The following is a 21961-nucleotide window of genomic DNA, read 5'->3' as shown; positions in this document are numbered from 1 at the left end:
GCACTAGTATGTTGATAATTCAGTACAGAATGAAAAACTGACAATACAGAAGAGAGAGGGGAATGCCCCCATGTGTGAGAAAGGGGATAAGATCCAGGGTGCAAATGGAGAGTTTTCTTAAATAGGAACTGGGGCTGTTCATTCAGAATGGAAAGTAGAGCATACAGGTTCCAATACAGAGAGGTAGCAGATGTGCTTGTGAGAAGGTACAGAAGTTCTCTTTTCTCATAGAAAGCAAAGTCATCAGCTGTGAGTGACATGGGAGGACTTATTGGAGGCTTGAGAAAAGAAGCTGTGAAATAGTCATTTAGGAGAATGGATGGACTAAGAAAATGTGCTGGGATCGCTGGGCAGCATTAAGGGCACACTGACCTTAGTGGTCATAAATGGAAAGTGAGAACAATCATCAGGGCCATGTATTTTTTTCAGGCCACATCTGCTACACAGGCACAGGCATGAAATAGGCAGGGAATTGTATTCAACCAGGTTTGGTGTTTTATCTGGAGAATAAAACCAAGTGAGATAGGGGCAAGAGAGCTGACTATATGCAAATGACTGATTACAATGATGGGCTATGGCTTCTCAATTGGGTGAGAAAGGAAGTGAGAACAACAGGGGGTGAGAGTCAGGGCAAAGGTGATAGAATCAATGGATCAGGGAAGATTGAGGAGAGGAGTAAGGTCCTAGGGAGACATTTCATGTTCCCCAGAGAAAAGGTAGGAGAGCAGCTCTGAGGAGGAGCCTCTCCCCACATGGTAGGCCCCCAAATGTGTCCATGTCCTAATCCCCAGAAGCTGTGACTTACATGGCATAAGGCATAAGTTACCTTATATGGCATAAGGGACTTTGCAAATGTGATTAAATTAAAGATCATGATGTGAAAGATTGTCCTGGATTATCCAGGTGGATCTGATGTAATTACATCAGTCCTAATAAGAAGGACACAGGAGGAGTCAGTGCCAGAGAAGGTAATGTGATGACGGAAGCAGAGATTGGAGTCATGCGCTTTGAAGATGGAGAAAGAGGCCACAAGCCAAGGAATATAGTCCTTCACTAGACACTGAAAAAGGCCAGGAAACAGATCCTCCTCTGGAGCCTCCAGAAGGAACCAGCTGTGTTGACACCTTGAGTTTAGCTGAGTGAAACTGATTTCAGACTTCTGACCTCCAGAACCATAAGAGAATAAATTTCTGTTTGTTGTACATCACTAAGTTTCTGGCAATTTGTTACAGCAGCAGTTAGAAACTAATACACCAAAGGAAGAGGAAAGACAGAGAGGAGGGGTCTAAGCAACAGCTCTTTGACCTCCAGAATAAATCTGAAGGGAAGGTACTAGGGAGGGACCAAATGAGTGGCCCTGTGTCACTCAGTGAGGGGTGAAGGTAATGGAGACAGAGCCTGGGAGGGTTTTAGCGCCACTCCCTTGAAAGCATTATTAACAACTAAAAGGGTCTCGGGGACGAGGTTTGTTTCTTTGGTAAATTTATGATACACAGTATTATCAAATTTTAAAAAGCAAACTGTAGGCCCATATATATGGCATGACCCCATTTTTGTTTAAAAAGTATAGCTGTATGTATAAATAGTTGTCTGTGTACGCTCAGGAGACAGTTCTGACTGCTGAGTGTCGCATAACTAATTCCCCCCATGACCTCAGTCTTTGCTCCAATATCTCATATTTAAAATTGAGAAGTACGCCCCCAACCCACAACCCCCTCACACACACACACACACTAGCGCCCCTCAATCCCCCGACTCGGGTCTACTTTTTTAATAATTCATATCACCTTATAACACACTAGATCATTTATCATTAATTAGGTATTGCTTGTTTACCCCACTAGAAATTAACATACACGATGATTTTTGTTTAAGCGTCTTGAACAGTTCCTGGAACATAATAGGCCCTCAAATAATGCTGGCTAAATAAAGGAACTTCGGAGGTGAGATGGAGAAGCCGAGCGGCACATATTCGTTTTAGAATATTTTTAAAAGTAAAGGCGAAATTACGGGTGATATTTACCTTCTTTTTCCCCAGTAGCACTTGAACAAAACGAAAACACTTTAATAGATATTCCTAAAATAATTCTTCCGCGTTTGTAATAAATAACCGAGGGGATAACTTGAATGAACTAGCCGCTGACAAACTACCATGAAAACGAACCCCGTACACGGGAACCAGCCCTCGGTGCAGCGCCTCGCGAAGGCGGTGACCAGCGTCAGAAGAGGACGCCGGAAGTGGGCGTGGCCCGCCCGCGGCTTTCTGGGAGGTGTAGTTCCGGGTCCTAGGCGCCGGCGGGCGCGGGACAGTATACGGAATCCTGCGCTCCCAGGTGTCTGTTCCCACGTGGGAGGTGAGAGGCATGGGGCGCCAGCGCCGGCAGGGAGGCGTCCGGCGGTTGCGATATGGAAGCGCCGCGGGGGAGGCGCTGGAAGCCTGGCGGGGCGGCCGTGGGAGGGCGCGCGACCTGGCGAAGGTGCAGTCCGGGGCTGCACGTGTGTCCGGGCCCCGCGGCCGCCGCTGCGTACCCCAGACCGGGCTGCGGTCACCTGAGACGAGGCGGCCCAGACCGCTGAGCCGGCCCCCGCCCGGAGGGGCCCTCCTCGCGCCTGGCTGAGCTCCGGCCTTGGGCGGCCTGGGGGCTTCGTCGTTGCCACACGGCCTTTTCCGCGCCAGTGACTGGCCTTACTCAAGGAGGTTTTGAGTGGATGTTAGGTGACCGAGAGGGGCTCCTGTGAGGGAGCCGAGGTTTCTGCCCCCACAGCCCTGTCCTCGCTAAACGGAGGCTGCATCTGAGCCTCTGCATTCCAGAAACGAGTCAGGTGGGGAAGGCATCTCGGGCAGTCAGAATCCATCCGGAGATGCGACACATCCGACGGGAGAGCTCCTACTGCTCCGACTAGAACTTTAGGGCAGAAATGGGAAAGCCTGAGGAAATGGACACATCTTAGAGCTGCTGGGGGCTGCAGAGTTTACTTGCCCTCCTGGGTTTGGTGGGGTTTCTGGGGGAAGGCTTGGCCGGCTTGATCCTAAGCCCTGTGGAGAGAGGTGAGGGAGACAAGAATGGCATCTCTGGAGAAGGCTGGTGACGGGCTGACTGAGAAGTGGTTAGGAGCAGGAGCTGAGGAACTTTTTTCCCACAGCCTTGCTGGACTGGCTAGTGTGTGTCCTGCATGGTGGACTTGATTTTCATGGCTCTTTCTCTCTCCCTAACTCTACCTTTCCAGGACTCTGTCCTTCCTGAGAGGAGGAAATGACCGAGTTCCAGGTGAGTTGGGGTTTCTTCTCCCCGAAAATGCCGTCTCTCTGAGAATGGAGATAGCCTTTCTTTCTTGGGACAAAGGAAGGACATCAGCATTAATTGAGTGCCTATCTAGTGTCATGTCCTGTCTTTGTTTTGTGTGTTGTTTTTCTCTTTATTGTCAGACTTCAGTGTGAGACCTACAGTATTTTATAAATATGGGTGTGGGAACATTTATATACTGAGGCATATTACTATCAGATGATGTCGCCAGAATCTGCACAGCTGTCTCCTGACTTTAAATTCCACATCAGTTTTCACTGAACCACCCTGCCTCCATGAACTTGGCCCACTCCCCAGAGCACTGCGCTATGCTCTTTTATTGAAAGACTCAATACAGCGTCTGCCTGGTCCTCTCCCTGAAAGCCTGCCTTTTCCTGCCAGACATTTCACTCACACTAAAAAGTCATTCAAAGTGATAACGTGCTCAGTGCAGTGCTAAGCGGTCTCAGGAAAACAAATAGAATTACAATAGTCCTGCCTTATCCATGGGGGATACATTCCAAGACCCCCAGCAGATGCCTGAAACCTTGGATAGTACCGAACCCTATATATACTATGATTTTTCCTATACATACATACCTATGATAAGGTTTAATTTATAAATTAGGCACAGTAAAAGGTTAACATTAACTTCTCTTTGGCATATCTGAATTGCCAGCATCCCTACTCTTGCGCGTTGGAGCCACTGTTAAGTAAAATAAGGGTTACTTGAGCACAAGCACTGTAATAACTTGACAGTCCATCTGATAACCAAGAAGGCGACTAAGTGACTAATGGGCAGGTAGTGGGTAGCATGTGCAGTGTGGATACGCTGGACGAAGAGATGTTTCACATCCCTGGCAGGATGGAGCAGGAAGGTGAAAGATTTCATCATGCCGCTTAGAACAGCACGCAATTTAAAACTTATGAATTGTTAATTTCTGAATTTTCCATTTAATATTTTCAGGCCACGGTTGACTGTGGGTAAGTGAAACCACAGAAGCAAAACCGTGGATAAGGGGGACTACTGTAAACCATGGTGCTTTTCTTCATGAGCAGATTACATATACAAAAAAAAAATGCACATTAACGATAATCATTTATTAAACATGAAAGAGAGAAAGACATGAGAAAATTTGTTAAATAGCAGCACAGTAGTTACCAAATCACTCCCAGAAATGTTCCTCAACCAGGCTGTGCATCAGAATTACCCGTGGTGTTTTTTAAGAATAAGGTTCCTAGGCACCACCACCCCCAGACCTACTAAAATGAGAATTTCACTCCTTTTTTATCCGTTGATCTTTGTGTATCCAAAGATTTGTTGCATTTATTGGGAAATATTTCTCTGCATACCGATGTGAGCATCACTAGGTAGGTAAGATGGGTCGTGCATCTTTTATGCTCTGGTTGCTTTGTTCCCTTTATCAACATATCTACTTAATTGGTACAGTAAACTGTTAAATTACCAGGTAGCACTTTGTTAAAGACCAATTTCCCATTTGTCTCCATAAAAGCATTTCTAGAAAGTTACCTCAAGATTGGCACTGAGAATCGTAGAATGTGTGAAATGGAAGAGGTCAGCCAGCCCCCTCTGCCTCGGCTCTGGTCTTTTACAGAGCAGAGCTCTAGTTCTGAGGGTGCTGAAGGGAAGCACCATGTCTTTTATTGCAGAGAGCAGCAGAGTCAGAAGTAAACCCCGTGTTTTCTAACTCCATGCTGTTCCTTCTCCATAGCTAAACAGGTCATCACACCAGAAGTTATTTGAATAAAATATCAGGCTGGATTTTAAGGAAAAAATAATTGGTTCTTAACACCACCAGCAAGACCATCTTTTTTTTTTTAATTATTTTCTTGAGGTCATATTGGCTTATAACATTATGTAATTTCAGGTGTACATTATTATATATCAGTTTCTGTATAGATTGCATCGTGTTCACCACCACTAGTCTAGTTTTTATCCGTCACCATACATATGTGCCCTTTACCCCTTTTGCCCTCCCCCACTCTGGTAACCACTAATCTGTTCTCTTTATCCATGTGTTTATCTTCCACATATGAGTGAAATTATTCGGTGTTTGTCTTTCTCTGTCTGGCTTATTTCACTTAGCATAATACCCTCAAGGTCCCTCCGTGTTGTTGCAAATGGGATGACTCTGTCTTTTTTATGGCTCAGTGGTATTCCATTTTATATATATACCACATCTTCTTTATCCATTCATCCATTGATGGGCACTTGGGCTGCTTCCATGTCTTGGCTATTGTGAATAATGCTGCGATGAACATAGGGTGGATAAATCTCTTTGAATTGTTGATTTCATGTTCTTTGGATAAATACCCAGCAGTGGCATAGCTGGGTCCTATGGTATTTCTATTTTTAATTTTTTGAGAAATCTCCATACCATTTTCCATAGTGGCTGCACCAGTTGGCATTCCCACCAGCAGTGTATGAGGATTCCCTTTTCTCCACATCCTCTCCAACGTTTGTTATTTTTTGTCTTATTAATTATAGCCATTCTGATGGGTGTGAGGTAGCAAGACGATCTTTTTGCTTGGCGAATACAGTCTTCACATGTATGGGAAGAGACCATGAGCTCTTATAAAAATCAGTTTGTTTAGAGGACAGTAAGCTGCCTCAAGGTACTGAGAGCATGCCATCTCTGTGCCTTGAAAAGTAATTGAGGACTTCAAGGGAGATTAAAATGAGTAAGACCCTGTGCTCTTTATATTTTCCTTCCTTCTATCTGGTCCCTGATGAAGATTATTTTTTATTGATGTAGTTGGGGATTGCTAGTATTGTGAAATTTTGAGATTCTGGCATATGTTAATAACGTTTTGAATTTAAAGAAAAGATTTCATTCCACCAATACTTACTGAGTGTTTTCTATGTACCAGACATTGCCCTTGAGTCTGCTGAAAGGAAGGAATACCAGTTTAACCCCTCTCTCCCTCTGTGACTTTGGGTCAGTCCCTTCACCATTATGAACCTTGGTTTTCTCATCTGTAAGATTAGAGTGCTGAGTTTGATGACCTCAAGTTTCTCTTTTACTTGTATAATTTCATTGTTTAAGTTGAATGTGAATTTATAAATATTTATCATTTAGATTCTGAGTCAGTTGTGCTAGTTGCTGGGGATTTAAAGATTAGTTACGCATGGCCCCTATCCTTTGGAATCTTATAGCCAATTTGAGAGACAGATTTAATAGCTATAGTAGAGATATGTGGAAAATATGATGAGATCTTGGAGGAGGAGGCATTTAACTTATCCTCATGCTTCAGAAAGGTTATTAGTTGTCCTAAAACTGAAAGGAGTTCCAAAATGGATGGGAGAAGTATAAGTCAGGGCAGAAGCAATGTGTAAAGGGCTGTTCTAGATTAGAACATGCCATTTGGATGACTGCAGGTAATCCAGTGTGACCACAGCTCCTGTCCACCTCCGGCCTTCTGCATTACTGCTTCCTGAGAAAATTGTTGGATCTAGCAGGGGTGGGCTCTGGAGAGGAAGTGGAAAGCCACATGTGTATGTAGATTTGAGGAGTTTGACATTTGTTGGGTGGGAACAGGAAACTACTGGTCCTGTAACCTTCCACTTTGGTTGGCCTTCAGGATACTCAGTTCTCTTTCCCACAATAAGCATGAGTTCTGCCTTGAGGTGACTCGTTAGCTCCGCTGACACCAGGGGAGACTGTTCATTATTCAGATGCTTTCATTCCAACTTTGTCCTGCTTTCACAAAACCACTATTTTCTTTCTCTTTTTCCTTTCCCTTGTCACACTGATTCCTTTCATTTGGTCCACTGTCATAGCATTTCTCATCTTGGAATTTTCAGCCTACCACAAAGTTGGTAGTCCATCAACATATCCTTTCCATTCTCAGTATAGAATTCTCCCCACCACTTTATCTCTGGGATCTTAACAAATTAATAACTCTGACTGTCCAATCTATGGATTGAAAGATGACATTTGTGTTTTGAAGATTTGATAAGGAGTTCTTGTGATCTAGGTAAGAAATGAGGGCCTCACCTAGGACAGTGGCAGTGGGAATAAAGAAGAGGTAATACATTGGAGGGAGATCTAGGAGATAGAATTGACAAGATCTGAAGTGGTTTGAATGTTGTTGAGGTAATGAAGGAGTCTTAGACAATCCAGATGACTGGGTGGAAAACGGATTAAAAATAAAAGGGAAAAAAGATAACTGATGGACTTGAATCTCAGAAGGGAGGAAGGGCTTCTCTCCTGAATGCATAGGGGAGGTTAGCCTTGGACAGAAAGAAGTCTTTTTCACAACCTAACAATTGGGAGAAGATATTTGCAAACCATACATCTGATAAGGGCTTAATCTCCAAAATATATAAAGAACTCATGCATCTCAACAACAAAAAAACTACCAACCCAATTAAAAAATGGGCAAAAGACCTGAACAGACATTTCTCCAAAGAAGATATACAGATGGCCAACAGACACATGAAAAGATGTTCAAAATCACTATCAGGGAAATGCAAATCAAAACTACAATGAGATATCACCTCACGCCCGTCAGAATGGCTATAATTAACAAGACAGGAAACAACATGTGTTGGAGAGGATGTGGAGAGAAGGGAACTCTCATACACTGCTAGTGGGAGTGCAAACTGGTGCAGCCACTATGGAAAACAGTATGGAGAGTCCTCAAAAAATCAAGGATAGAACTACCATATGATCCAGCTATTCCACTGTTGGGTATTTATCCAAAGAACTTGAAAACACCAATTTGTAAAGGTACATGCACCCCTGTGTTCATTGCAGCGTTATTCACAATAGCCAAGACTTGGAAGCAACCTAAGTGCCCATCAAGGGACAAATGGATAAAGAAGATGTGGTATATATACACAATGGAATACTACTCAGCCATAAGAAACGATGAAATCCAGCCATTTGTGACAACATGGATGGACATTGAGGGTATAATGCAAAGTGAAATAAGTCAGAGGGAGAAGGTCAAATACCTTATGATTTCCTTCATTAAGTAGTAGATAATAACAACAATAAACAAACACATAGGGACAGAGATTGGATTGGTGGTTACCAGAGGGGAAGTGGGGAGGGAGGAGGGTGAAAGGGATAATTCGGTACATGTGTGTGGTGATGGGTTGTAATTAGTATTTTGGTGGTGAACATGATGTAATCTATGCGGAAATAGAAGTATAATGATGTACACCTGAAATTTTTACAATGTTATAAACCAATGTTACTGCAATAAACAAGAAATTAAAAAAAAAAAAGAAGTCTTTTTCTCCTGAGGTAAAGAAAAAGTGTGGGTGAGAGGAGTGGCTAATCCAACTGCCTATATTCACCGGGCCCTGTTTTACTAACGAGTGTGTTTGTGGTGCTGTAAGGCAGCAACCCTCACTTCGACTTCTTCGTTCCACCTGTGCAGGGACTTGCAGGCTTCTCCAGCCCAATCTCCTCCCTCTTCCTCAGACACAGTAGAGACCCGTGACTGTGAAAGGAGGGCTTGGGAGGAAACTGGCACTTTCCCTCATTGTTACCTTCTCCACTGGTGACTAGTAGGATGGTTGTATCACTCCTGGGGGCAGCCTGGTGGTCCTGTTTCCTGAGGAGGGAGGGGGTAGTGCCCCTTCAGCCTCAGGCCTAAGTTGTCTGCACTTCTGAAGGTTACTGGGTCCTTCCCTGGACAGAGTTGAGCTGCTCTTTTGGGCTTCACTTGGCTCTCAGTTGTTTTATGTATATTCTATTCTCTGCTTTTCAGCGTGTGGCCTGTAGACTGGTGCCAGCCCACAAACTGCTTGTTACCAGTCTGCAAAGACATAAGGAAATTGAGAGTGAGTGTTTAAAACTTTTATGTCTATTGAATCTAATAATTTAAAAAATTGGTGTTAGTATTTTATATGTCTTGGTTTTTATTTTCTAGTAATTCTTTTTTATTGTATTTAACAAAAGTATCAGTCTGTGCCATATTAGAACTTTTTTAAAAGAAACTGGTTCTTCACCAGAGGCAATTTGAGAAGTGCTTCTCTATTGACAGAACCTTAGAGGGAACCAGACTCACTGTGAAGTTAACTAAATAAATATTTGGACTCCTTTTATGTGCCAGGCCCTGCTTGAGGTCTTGGGGATGCAGCTGTGAACAAATCAGACAGCCACTCTGTTCTTAGGGAACCTATATCTTAGTGGGGAAAGACAGACTGTAAATAAGAAAGCAAATGAATAAATTAGAAAATGACATAAGGCATAAGTAGTATAAAGAAATTGAAACACAGAGAAGTGATAGTCACTGGGTGCTACTGTGGATTAGACGGTCAAGGAAATGCTACTCTGAGGAGGTGGCAGTACACCTAAGATCTGAATGATAAGAAACCAGGCGTGTGAAGATTGGAAAAAGGACATTGTGGGCAGAGGGACAGCCAGTGCAAAGGCCCTAAGTTGGGGTGCATTTGATGTGTTCAGAGACCTGCAAGGTCACTGGGGCCAAGTGTGACACATAAGGGAGGAGTCACTCAGGCTGAGGTTGGAGAATTGACAGGACCCCAGTCTGTAAAGCCTTGTCGACCAGGATGAAGAGTCTGGATTTTACTCAATGTCCACTGAAAAGCCTTTGGACGGTTTCATTCCTGATGCAGTGTGTGTTTTAAAAGATCACTCTGGCTGCTCTGTGGAAAACTCACTGTGTTGGGGGAGCAGGAGTGGTAGCAGACAAAATAGGAGGTTGGTGCAGGTCAGAGTTAATGACAGCTGTGCCTCGTGACGATAATAGTGCAAGATGGCGAGAAGTGGTGGATTCGGGTATGTTTTAGAGGTAGAGTTGAAAAGACTTGGTGATAGATAAAATGTGAGGAAGAGAGAAGAGAAAGTGACTTCTAGGATTTTGGCTTGAGCAATCGGGTGGGTCACGTGGCTATTTACTAAAATGGGGACGACTAGGAAAGAGCAGATATTGATGAAGATTGTTCGGAACAAAAGTTCTCTTGGGGCCTGTTAAGTTGTAAGTGCCTTTTAGACATGCAAGTGTAGATGTTAGGTGGAAAGTTGGAGCCTGGAGTTGAGGGGAAAAGTTAGGGCTGGTGGTAAGTATTTGGCAGTCAGTGGTATTTTAAGCCAAAGGGGCTGGATTGGGAATACCTAAGGAGAGTATTTTATGGTTGTGTGTCTATATGCTATTTTATTTTTTCCAGGAATGTTCGACTACTTAGTTTAGAAGAAGAAAGGACATATGATTGATACGACTAGGGAAAAACTTGAGATCAGAAGGGTGCTTTGGCTGAGAGGAGAACAAGAGGAGGGGTTAAAGGATGGTGATCCTGACAAGGCAGGTGTGATGGCAGAGGAAGAGCAGAAAGAAGAGGAAGATATTTTTAGGGTGTAGGACGTTAAGAGATTAATATTTCAAAAGCAGAGTGGTCCAAATAGTGAAATGGCCCTGATTGTGGTTATTGAGTTTGATGAAATGAGGCAGAGATCATCAGCACTAAAGAGATTAAGAAACGTGAGGGTCGAGTGTTGGGTAAATTGTTCTCAGGAGTGTTGAGGTTCTCAGGTTAATAGGGGGAATGAGAGGAAAAGGACAACTCAGCAATCACCAGGAGATGACAGTGACAAGGAAAGATTCAGCAGTTGGATAGCTTGAGCTTGGGTGAGTTGTGAGCAAGAGGGGAAGGACTTGGATGGAAGTAGCAAAGTAGATGAGAAAGGAAAGATTTTCCAACAAAACTTGACTTAGATCACTCAGATCCCTGAACTGCACACTTCTGTACCCTTCTCACCTTTTCCAGTGCTACCAAACTCACCTTCCTTGTGGGGCATTTGTGCAGATGGTTGTTGGTTAAGCAGGAATGTGCTTACTGTTTTAGGAACCAGTAACATTCAAGGATGTCTCTGTGGACTGCACTGAGGAACAGTGGGGTTGCTTGCACCCTACTCAGAGGAAGCTGCACAGAGCTGTGATGCTGGAGAACTACAGCCACTTGGTCTAGGTGGGTAAGAACATGAGCCAGGACACTGCCCATGGGAGTCTTTGTTTCTTCCATTTTAAATAGTGCTGGGGCCCCAGGAATTGTCGTTCAGGAGAATCAGAGTTTCGTAATTCCTTTCGGCACAAAAGGATGTTGCTGATTATTCTAAGCACTAAAGAACTTTATTTGGTGAGAAGTGGAGAATGGTAGCTTTACTGAGTTGTTTCAGAAACCATACCTGGTCCATCCCTAATAAGCCAGGGTTTGGGACTGATTTTGCTTTCTGCACAGTCACCCAATCTCTGTGTTTCCCAGATATGACCTCTCAGTTGGAGGAAGGTGAAGTTGAAGATCATTATATAATGGAGAATGAACTCCAAAGGAATCAGCTAAGCATCATGGCAAATTGCAAGCCAGGCTAATCCGTGAGAGAGGAGTTCCTTTGTCAATGTGCTCGGAGTTGTCTTTGAAGTTCTCTGGTTTGTGGAGAAAGTGAGGCCTCAGCTTCCACATACTGATCTACCTTTATCTACTCACTCGCTCCCCCTTCTACCTGTTCAGAAGGCTGTGGTCTTTCCCGTTCACTTGACCTTCTTATCTGTACTCTATCTTTTCCCACACTTTCCCCACGTTGGTCTTGTACCATCTTTCTTTAGACTTTGTTTTCATTAAACATCCCCCTGTCCTGCAATATCTAGTCTCCCGTGCTTCTTTTCTTACACATTCAGGGATTCATCCATCTCCCCTGAAGATAAGACAGTGCTTTGGTAAGACAAAGCCTCATTTGCTAGCGATAGATGGGGGTGTAATTGATGTAGTTTTTCTCAAAAACATTTTGACTTGTTGAATCAAAGAGCCTTAAACATTTTCGATGTAATAATTCATTTTTAGGTATCTAGACTAAGGAAATAATCAGTAACTCTAACCAAAAATTGTGAACAGAGATGAATCGTTATAGAATTATTTGAAATAGTGAAAAGTTATTCACCAAATGTATCAGAGAGGATTGGTTATACAAATTATGGTAGATCATATAAGGGAAAAATACGTGGCCATTAAAAATATGCTGATAAAGAATTTTTAATTAGATGGGAAGATGCATGTCTACCTACCAGGTTGAACCATGGGAAAGTGCCATTTTGTGGTAAAATCGGACATTCTATAAAAACAGTTGTAAAGAAGTATCCTCTCCTTTGGGGCTTTCAGGGTTTTTCCTGCCTCAGCCCACATGGTTCTCTTCCCTTAGTAACTGTGGCTCTCGAACCATTACTCTCAGTTAAACCTGGGGAGTGAGGGGAGAGCCCCAGGATGAAGTGGTCTCCGCAGGTGGTGAGAGTCATGCGTTTCCATTTTCTTTATGGAAACCCAGTGACTGTGCTCTATCTTTGTACCAGATTTCCTCACTTGGAGGTTACTGTTAAACTTTTGTCCCTTTCAGGGCTTTTCCTTTTTTAATTTTTCTTTCAGAGTATTTACTACTACTAATTTTTTGGATGGTTTTGATAGTGTTCACCGTAATCTTAAAATTTTTTGACTTGAATGAAATCATAGTTTTCCTGATTCCTCCGGCCTTGTATTCCTTTTCTCTGCATATTTCTCTGTCTTTCCTCTAACTTTGGAAATCCCAAAAGGCCCTGCTCTTTGATCACTGTCTATCAGTTTCTCAGTCTTTTTCTTATTATCACCACTGCCCACTAAGAACCAATTCTCACCCCCTTGGGGGCAGTACTGCCCTGTTGAGAATGCATGCTGGGTATGTACATTTGTCTGCCTCCCCCCAAGAGCTATCATACATTTATATGGCCTTAACTATCCTTTCTGTTTCCATAACCCTAATGTCTTTATTTCCTATCCTTGTATTAAACACTCTTCCCATGTATTTTCTTGGCTATGGGATATCTACACTTGAATATCCAGTGTCACTTCAAATTCAGTGTATTGAGAATTTTCAAAATTCTTTTCCTTTTTAACTTCCCTTCTCATATTCCCACTTCTGTCAGTATTAACATTCTTCCAGTCCCCTAGTTTAGAAATAGGCCATTAAGTTTCTCCCTCCCCATCCTCAATATCTCCAATTCTCTCACCAATTCTTTTTTGACTTTAAGTTCTTTTAAATTTATTAACACTCAAGTCCCACAGATATCACCCTAAAATGGCCCCACTTAATGCTTGAATTTTGGTAACAATCTGCCAGATTGTTGACATCATTCTTCAGGCTCAAGTTAGATGTTGCAGGGAGACTTGTCTCCCTAGACCTGTCATTTACCATGTCACTCTTTGGATAAAAGCCTAGAATTACCTTTAGTTGCTGGTGTAGAGCCTGAACTCCCGCCTGGCTTTTGAGGCCCTTCGTGCCCCGCTCTCGCCTATGGAGGATTGTTCTTTGCTGCCTCAAGTTTACTCTCCTTTTCAGCTAAGCCTGTTTTCCCAAGGTCCTCCATGCTTCCTTGCTCTGGAACCTTTGATTACTATGCCCTGGTTCCTGATGAATTTTGTCCTTTAAGGTTTTATTCAAAGTCCATTACCTGTGTGAAACCTTTGACCACCTCTTCCACTTGACCCCGTTCTTCTCAGAACTTTCAATTTATATCTCACAGTCTTAGACCTGATTATACATTCTATTGCATGCTTTTATTTTAACTATTGAATCTGCAAGTCTGATTTATTTTCTTTGTTTCCAGCCAGGTTTCTGGAGGGAAAGCAATGTATCTAATACTTCCAGTGTTCTGTATACATAGTCAAGATTTAAAAATTGACTGCTTTGGGGGCCGGCCCGGTGGCACAAGCCGTTAAGTGCACGTGCTCCCTGTGGCGGCCCAGGGCTCGCTGGTTTGGATCCTGGGCGCACGCCGACGCACTGCTTGGCAAGCCATGCTGTGGCAGCGTCCCATATAAAGTGGAGGAAGATGGGCACGGATGTTAGCCCAGGGCCAGTCTTCCTCAGCAAAAAAAGAGGAGGATTGGCAGATGTTAGCACACGGCTGATCTCCTCACACACACACAAAAAAAATTGCTTTGTTACCAGGGGCTAAGGGAGTGGGGGGTGGGCACAAGGGGTGGAGGGATGCACTTATATGGTGACTGATAAACAATAATGTACAACAAAAATTTCACAATAAAAAAAAAAAAACGGGAAAAAAATTGACTGCTTTGGAGTTTTAACAGAGAAGAAATATTTCTTACAGTCTTGTGAAAGAGACATTAAGTAAACACGATATATTACTATAAATTGCTAAGTCCTATGAAGGATAGAACAGTGTGCTCTGAGAGAATGAAGGCATGGGAGGGGACAAGGGTGATGTATGTGTTGTTGAGAGTTTCAGGGAAGGCCTCTGAAGCGACTTTCAAACTGAGATATAAAGGATTAGTAGGCATTAAAGAGGTGACTGGTTGGGGGAGGACTCCAGGCAGAGAGAATAGTGTAAGGGAAGACCCAAAGACCTGGAAGGAGGAGTGTGGCTAGAAGACAGGGAGCACCTGGGAAGAAGGGGTGGGCAGGGCCTGGCTCATTCGTGGCATTGGAGGCCCTGGTAAAAAGTGTAGATTCATGCTAAGTTCAGTGGGAAGCCAATGGAGCAACAGAGTGGTAGGATCTGATTTACCCAGTATCACTGGGACTGCTTTATGCAGAGGGGCAAAAATGAGATAGGATATGTGCTTCTACTTTCAAGCTCTGCTCTAGGTTTTCCTTTTTAATTGATTTAAAACTAAACATAGTTGTCCAACATTTTTTTTTTATGGAAGTAAGATATAAAAATCTCAGAGTCAAAGAGCACATTAGTATAATATGAAATGAAGTCACTAATAATTGTATATCCTGTCTTTTCTCTGCACTCTATACGTATGTGTGTATATTACAGATATATGTGTTAAAATTTTATGAGATTATGCTGTATATATTTTTCAACTGGCTGTTTTATGCAATATGTCATAGGGATCTTTGTTATGTCGTATTAACTTCCTGTATAAGGACCTCTTTTCTCATTATGTCAGCATTTTCTTCTAATATTACATACTCATTCTTCATAGTACTTTAAATATTTTTTTAAATAATATCACAAAGTTTCATTACTAATAAAACTTGCCGTTAATACAATTCCTGCCTCACTGGTCTTCATAGACATGTCATTTCTGCTGCCATTCCCAAGTATTATACAGCAAGGATGGTGAATTAGTGTCCTTTGACCCTTTAATCATTTTGGCCCACCTTGTGATTTAACTGCTCCAAACTGCACTGTTTTTCTTTTATCATTTTTTCCTTTTTATTTTTGTCATTACTTTTCAACTTTGTAAACAAAGTAATACATTCACCTAGATAAAGCAAATTGTATCAAAAGGCTTATAACAAAAATGAGTCTCCCTGCTCTGCTGCTCCTCGTGCCAACAGCGCAGCTTCTCAAAGGCACTCAGTTTCAGGCCGTTCATCTGTTCCTTATTGTATTTGCCATCATATTTCCAAATAATACGTATATGCAGCTACTTATTTTCTTTTTTAAAAAGAATAAATGCATTCAGTCATAGTTTAAAAAAGCATAAAAAGGTACACAGTGTTACTTGTCAATTATACCTAAATAAAGCTGAAAAAAATGTACAATGAGGAGAAAGGTGGAAAATAAATTATGCATGAGTAGCAAAGAAAAGTAAGATTCCCAAATGTACTAAATGTTTTAAAATTATTAAAGTTATATTGCAAAAATAAAAACAAACAAAAAGGTGCACAGTGAGAACTTTCTTTCATGTCCGTAATTCCACTCTACCCAGGTTCTAGTCGTTTGCTATCACAAACTGTGGTGAATAAATCTCGTGCAAATATCATTTCACAGCTATGCCTGGAAATCTGAGGAACAAAACCCCCAAGCTGGAATGCTGAGTGCATACATTTGTGATTTTGATACGTAATTGTCAAAATATCCTTCTTAGGGGGTGATGCCAATTTACTTTCACAAGCAGTGTGATCTTCAGGCTTTGGGTTTTTGCCAGTGTAGCGGGTGGCAAATGGTACCTCAGTATGGTTCTAATTTGCATTTATTATGATATATTGCTATTTTTCAATTTATCAATATTTGATATTTTCTATTGACTTTGTTATATCATAGATGAGGATTTAGCTGTTTTATATTACTTCCCCCAACATGCCCATCCTTTCAAGAATTTATGTCAGAGTCACATCAGTGATTCATGCTTACATTGCTTTGACTTCATAATTCTTGTTCCCACAGAGTCAAATAGTATACTAGTATAGATTACAGTTCCTTTTTTTGTTTTCTTTCCTAAAGCTAATACTTGCTTTTTTAAATATATTTTATTTGGGGAGATTTTCATTCCATACTATTTTATAGAGTTTTGTTTAATTTGGTTAATTATTATTGTTTTCTTTTATGTATCAACAATTGAGTCGACTTACTTGTCTGTCTTAATGATTTCTCAGCTCACTGCTGTTTCTTGTATCACATATCATCTTTTTCTTAAAGTAATTTAAAAAAATTTTGCTACAGTATATTTCTGAGTAATTGTTTCAGTAATTGTTTAAATCCTTTCTTGTGTGAAAAGGTGTGTATTTATTCCTCCTACCAAAATGGTTGATTGGCTAGGTATAGAAGAGAATACTACTTTCACAATCACTTTTCCTCCAAAACTAGAAGATTTGCTTAATTATCTTCAGGTATCCAGTACTGCTGATTAGTAGTTCAGTGTTACTATAATTCTGTTTGTACATAACCTTGTTTTTCTGTCTGGATGCTTTTAGCATTTTCTGGGATTTTTTTTTCTTGAAGTCCTGAGGTTTCACATACAATAGACAGATGGAAAGATAAAAATAAAAGCCCATCTTGCAGGAGTCCTCTGAATATAGTGGAGATAGAATGAAGGGAAAGAAGTGATCAAAGAAATAATAGAAAAAAAGTAATTTAAAAAATTTTGCTATACATTTATTAATAATAAATATTAAAATATTACTAAGTAAAAATTACTAAAGACCTAACCTTTTAGTTTAACCTATGAGCTAAGTTACTTAACCTTTTCCACCCTGGTTTCCTCATGTGTAGAATGGGTGTCCTAATAGTTCCTCTCATATAAGATTTTGCGAGTGCCTGAGTGCTTCAAATGGGCACGGTAGGTCTTAATTATTATGATTATCATCTTTTTCAATCTCTTTGTTAATTTAGAATAATTCCGATTATTTTTCATAACAACTTGTCCATATTTTATTATTATATTGTGTTGTTTTTCTAGATGTGATATCCTCTCAGATTTCTCTGGGATTTTACTTATGTACCTTTTAAATTCTGTTTCCTCTGTTCACTTGAGTTTGTGCCACTTTGTTGATGTTTTCTACTTTTTTTTTTGGTCTGCTTATATTTTTTTATTCTCATTTTTTCCCAAAAGTCTATGTTCACAGTACAATACTGGAGTGTACATCCTCAGCTGATGCTCCACCCTCTTTGGTGCATGCGTGTTCTGCCTATAGGGGATGCCTCTAATGACTGGACTTGGGATGGATAGAATAAGAATCCAGATGGTGGGTGGTGTAGACCCCCTTTTTTGGGGTTGCCACTTCAGGCCAGTAAGTTATCTGGGGCATGCCCTGCTTTGATCTCCAGCTCTGGGATATCTTGTCAGAAATCCCACTTCAGGGGTTACCTTGAGGCTTTCTCCTGGGCACATGTGGAGTCAATTGCTTCTTTTTCTACCTTAATCAACACTGTCATTATATCAGGCTCATCATTACCTCAACTTCTGCTTCTCTCTTCAACCCAACTAATACTATTAGGAGTCTTTCTTGCTTTAGCAGATCAGTTATTTTGTTCTTGAGGCTTTGTATGGGGCCACTTCTGTTAGCCACCCAATATTTCAGTTTTTGTGGGGAAGAAGGTGGTTGCGAGAGTGGTGCTGCTAATGGCAACAACTAGTCCAGCCATTTGAAATGCCTAACGTGAATTAATAAACCTGGATTTCCAGGATAAACCTCTCTTACTTTATAATTGTTGATTCTGAGTTGGAATTTGAATTTCTAGGACTTTTTGAGAAGATCTCTTACTCTTTCAGAAGTCTTCTCCTGTACATGATTTGAGGTGTGCATTTTTTTCTAGTTTCTCCATCAGTCATAATCCATCTGCTCTTTATCATCTAGGAGTTCCTCAACATTTTTAGCAACCTTTCTTTTTTTCCAAGACTATTCTAGATTTCTTTTTAGTCATTTCACTGTCATATTCACTCTAATTGTTTTGACCTGCATATATACTATTAAGTCTAAAATCTGTATTCCTAGCACAGTTCTCTCAGGAGTTCCAGATATATCCACTGCTTACTGAACAGTGCAAGAATGTTCCACCAGCACCACGAATTAAAAAAGATAGATTTTGAGTTCGTCATCTGTCCTCCTTCCCTGCACCAGCCTTTTCCTCTTGCATTCCCTATCTTATTATGCAGCACCTCCATATGTAGTCACTCATGCAGGGAACTTGGGGATCATGCTTGATGCCTTCTTTCCTTTCTGAGCTTAGTTAGTCGTCACATGATTTAGAATGTCTCTCCCATTCTCTCCATAACCATCATCCTTATCACTTTTCTTCTCATTTGCTACCACAGTTGTTCCTCTACCTAAAGTCTTGCTCACTTCTGGTGGTGGTCATAATCATGAAGTCAGTCATTTCACTCTCAATTGAAATCCTTCAATAGCCTTAAATCCCTGAGCATTTTATCCCTAGATCCTTAGTAGTACACACCAAGCCCTTTGTTCTGGCTCCTGCTTCCTCTCCAGGGCACACTCTTTACCACCGGTACCTGTTTTATATCCTTCACAAAAAGCTGCTTACAGTTGAACTGAGCATGTCATATTTTCTCTCTACATTTCACTTTTTTTTTTTTTCCTTACATTTTCTCCCAGAAATCTTCCCCCAGACCCCAAGGTTTGAGTCAAATGCCCTTCCTGTGTGCTGCCGGGACTGGTTGTGCATGCATCTACTGTAGCACTTACATGGTATCATCATTGTTGATACACTTCTCTTTCTTCCCAGTAGGCTCTAGCTTGTTAAGCAAAAGGATTTTTATTTTCTTCCTTGTATCCCTAGCACCTATTAAAGTGGATTACCAATTAAATGCAAATTTAATAAAATAAAATGAAGTAAAGTGAAACAAAGTGTTATTTGTGACAAGGATGTGAGATTCATAGCCTTCTGCAGGGTTAGGGGAGGAATACTTTCATTGGCTATGCTTAAAAACAGAGAAAAGATTTCTGTCTTGTGTAGTCAAACCTTCTCTCTTTCTGACATTAACCCAAAGGATGTGACTCTGTAAGGACAAGCCTGAACTTTTCCCTAGTTACTAATTCTTCAGGCCTTAGGCACTCGAGTTCTGAAATCTTGACATCTACCCTTTGTTTGTTCTTATCACTGAATTGTCTTTGTTCCCTAGGAGACCTGAATGAAAATTCTCTGGAGAATCTTCAAGAGAAAGGACTTAGGGATCTGTTACATGAAGAGCTTTCCTGCTGACTAATTTTGGAAGAGATAGCCAGTACAATAACTGGGAGAGAGGATTATATTGTGACTCTTCAAGGGGAAGTGTACGGGAACCCTGAACTAGATCTTTCCCCATGTCAAAAGTCGGCATCTTCTAATATTTCCAGAAACAAGAGCAGTGTGGTAACTCTTCAAAGTGATAATTTCAAAAACATAGAAAGTGAAGAATATTTGTCTTTGAAAGTTCCAGGCCAAATGACCATGCAGGACTCCTCAGTGATGTTCTGTAAGAATGAGCCCCAGGATCCTCAGGAAAGCAAAAGTCTATTTGTAACTGAAGAAAGCACTGAGAGAAAAGTGATAGGGGAGAAAAGTCCTCCCAGGGACCATTGTTCAGAGAACCTTCAAATTAAATTTGTGTCTGATGTAACAGAACTGGTCTCGCCATTGTTCAGTGGTGAGGCAATCTGCCAGAATGGTCAGCTGAAAGAATACTTGGATCCCCTAGACTGTAACCACAAAGACAGTTGTGGTTGGAAATCACAGGTGGCCAGTCATAGTCATCAGAGAGCTCATACAGAAGAGAAACCCTGTAACCGTTATCACTGTGGGAAAATACTGAACACCAGCTCAGATGGCCATCCACGTGAGAAAATCCACACTGCAGAGAAACGATATAGATGTAGTCGGTGTGGTGAGGACTTCAGTGAGAGCTCAGCACTCCTACTTCATCAGAGAGCCCACACAGGAGAAAAGCCCTACAAATGTGAGCAATGTGGGAAGGGCTTCACCAGGAGCTCAAGTCTCCTCATCCATCAAGCAGTCCACATGGATGAGAAACCTTACAAATGCGACAAGTGTGGGAAGGGCTTCACAAGGAGTTCAAGTCTGCTCATTCATCACGCAGTGCACACAGGCGAGAAACCTTATAAATGTGACAAGTGTGGGAAAGGCTTTAGTCAGAGCTCCAAACTGCACATCCACCAGCGAGTACACACTGGTGAGAAGCCCTATGAGTGTGGGGAGTGTGGTATGAGCTTCAGTCAGCGCTCTAACCTGCACATCCACCAGCGAGTCCACACGGGAGAGAGGCCCTACAAATGTGGAGAGTGCGGGAAGGGCTTCAGTCAGAGTTCAAACCTTCACATTCACCGGTGCATACACACAGGGGAGAAGCCCTACCAGTGCTATGAGTGTGGGAAGGGCTTCAGCCAGAGCTCAGATCTCCGCATCCATCTCAGAGTCCACACTGGAGAGAAGCCCTATCACTGCGGCAAGTGTGGGAAGGGATTTAGCCAGAGCTCCAAACTACTCATCCACCAGAGAGTGCACACTGGAGAGAAGCCCTATGAGTGCAGCAAGTGTGGGAAGGGCTTCAGCCAGAGCTCCAACCTCCAGATCCACCAGCGGGTTCACAGGAAAGATCCCTGTTAAAGAAGGTCTTCAGTCTCAGTGCTCATACTCTAAAGACTGTTAAATATTTTTAACATCACTCTTACCTTTATATTCTGTGAAAGAAAGGGAGAGTTATTCGGATATGTTCCCTCACTGAAAATCATTCATTCATTTCAAATATTTAAGTACCAAGCACTTTGTTATGCTATAACATGAATTGATTGTTCTGGTTCCTCAGATGGATGGAATGAAAACATCTATACTTTGCAGTTCAGCCGATGTTATTAGAACTACATATCCTACCCAGCATTCATAACTGCAAGAACTTTATATTTGTCCAAGCAGAACATGTTTCCCTTTGTTCACAATCTCTTAGAAATTGGAGCTCTGGTTTCTCTTCAAATTATGTGCCTTGTGTTTTTCATATTTCTTTCCAGCCCTGAGTAACCCTGTCTAAACTACAATTGTACAATATGTTAGTTTTAGGCTGAGGAGGTGGTTGGAGTTACAATAGGCATGGAAATCTATTGTGTTTATTGCAAAACTGTACAAAAGTCTGTGGCCATACAACAAGAAGGTGGAGAAGAGCTACTCATGTATTACACCCCATACACTGTTTTACAGGGTGTTGAACCCCCTCCCCTCACCTTCCTGAAGGCAACTGCTCAGCAAAATAAGTAGTTCTTCTTCCTGGATGCTCCTAGTCTATTGGGATTCTTCTGATTCTCGCCACCTCAGTTGACCCTCCTGCAACCTAAAGCCAACTAGGGTAATACACCATGTTAAAACATGTCAAATGAAGTTGAAATATATTTAAATGTATTTAATTCTTCTCTCAACAATTCCTTGTTTCCTTAATTTTCTTCACCACCTATGTT

The 21961-nt window shown here is 41.7% G+C and overlaps 1 protein-coding gene across 4 annotated transcripts; it reads left to right on the top strand.

Annotated features, from left to right (window-relative positions):
- Positions 1–2292: 2292 nt before the first annotated feature.
- ZNF239 (zinc finger protein 239) lies at positions 2293–21486 on the top strand. Of its 4 annotated transcripts, XM_087431877.1 has the most exons (6): positions 2293–2354; positions 3229–3269; positions 9030–9102; positions 11128–11250; positions 11545–11721; positions 19642–21486. In XM_087431877.1, exon 6 carries the CDS (start codon positions 19944–19946, stop codon positions 21120–21122), a length of 1179 nt encoding a protein of 392 aa, XP_087288003.1. In that variant the 5' UTR covers positions 2293–2354; positions 3229–3269; positions 9030–9102; positions 11128–11250; positions 11545–11721; positions 19642–19943; the 3' UTR covers positions 21123–21486. The 4 variants fall into 4 exon arrangements, 3 of the variants coding, with proteins under 3 accessions (XP_087288003.1, XP_087288002.1, XP_087288004.1); XR_015552433.1 differs by lacking the exon at positions 19642–21486 and having other exon boundaries at positions 11545–11922; XM_087431876.1 differs by lacking the exon at positions 11545–11721.
- Positions 21487–21961: the final 475 nt, after the last annotated feature.

Source organism: Ceratotherium simum, chromosome 6 (genome assembly GCF_057802395.1).
Source record: "Ceratotherium simum simum isolate JZ-2026a chromosome 6, ASM5780239v1, whole genome shotgun sequence".
Taxonomy (NCBI): domain Eukaryota; kingdom Metazoa; phylum Chordata; class Mammalia; order Perissodactyla; family Rhinocerotidae; genus Ceratotherium; species Ceratotherium simum.
Note: the sequence above shows the minus strand (reverse complement) of the source record. Positions and strands in the feature narration are given on the sequence as shown.

What these genes read in the sequence shown, in the direction of transcription:
- ZNF239 (XM_087431876.1), top strand. Translation starts at nt 19,944, where the DNA reads ATGACCATGCAGGACTCCTCAGTGATGTTCTGTAAGAATGAGCCCCAG.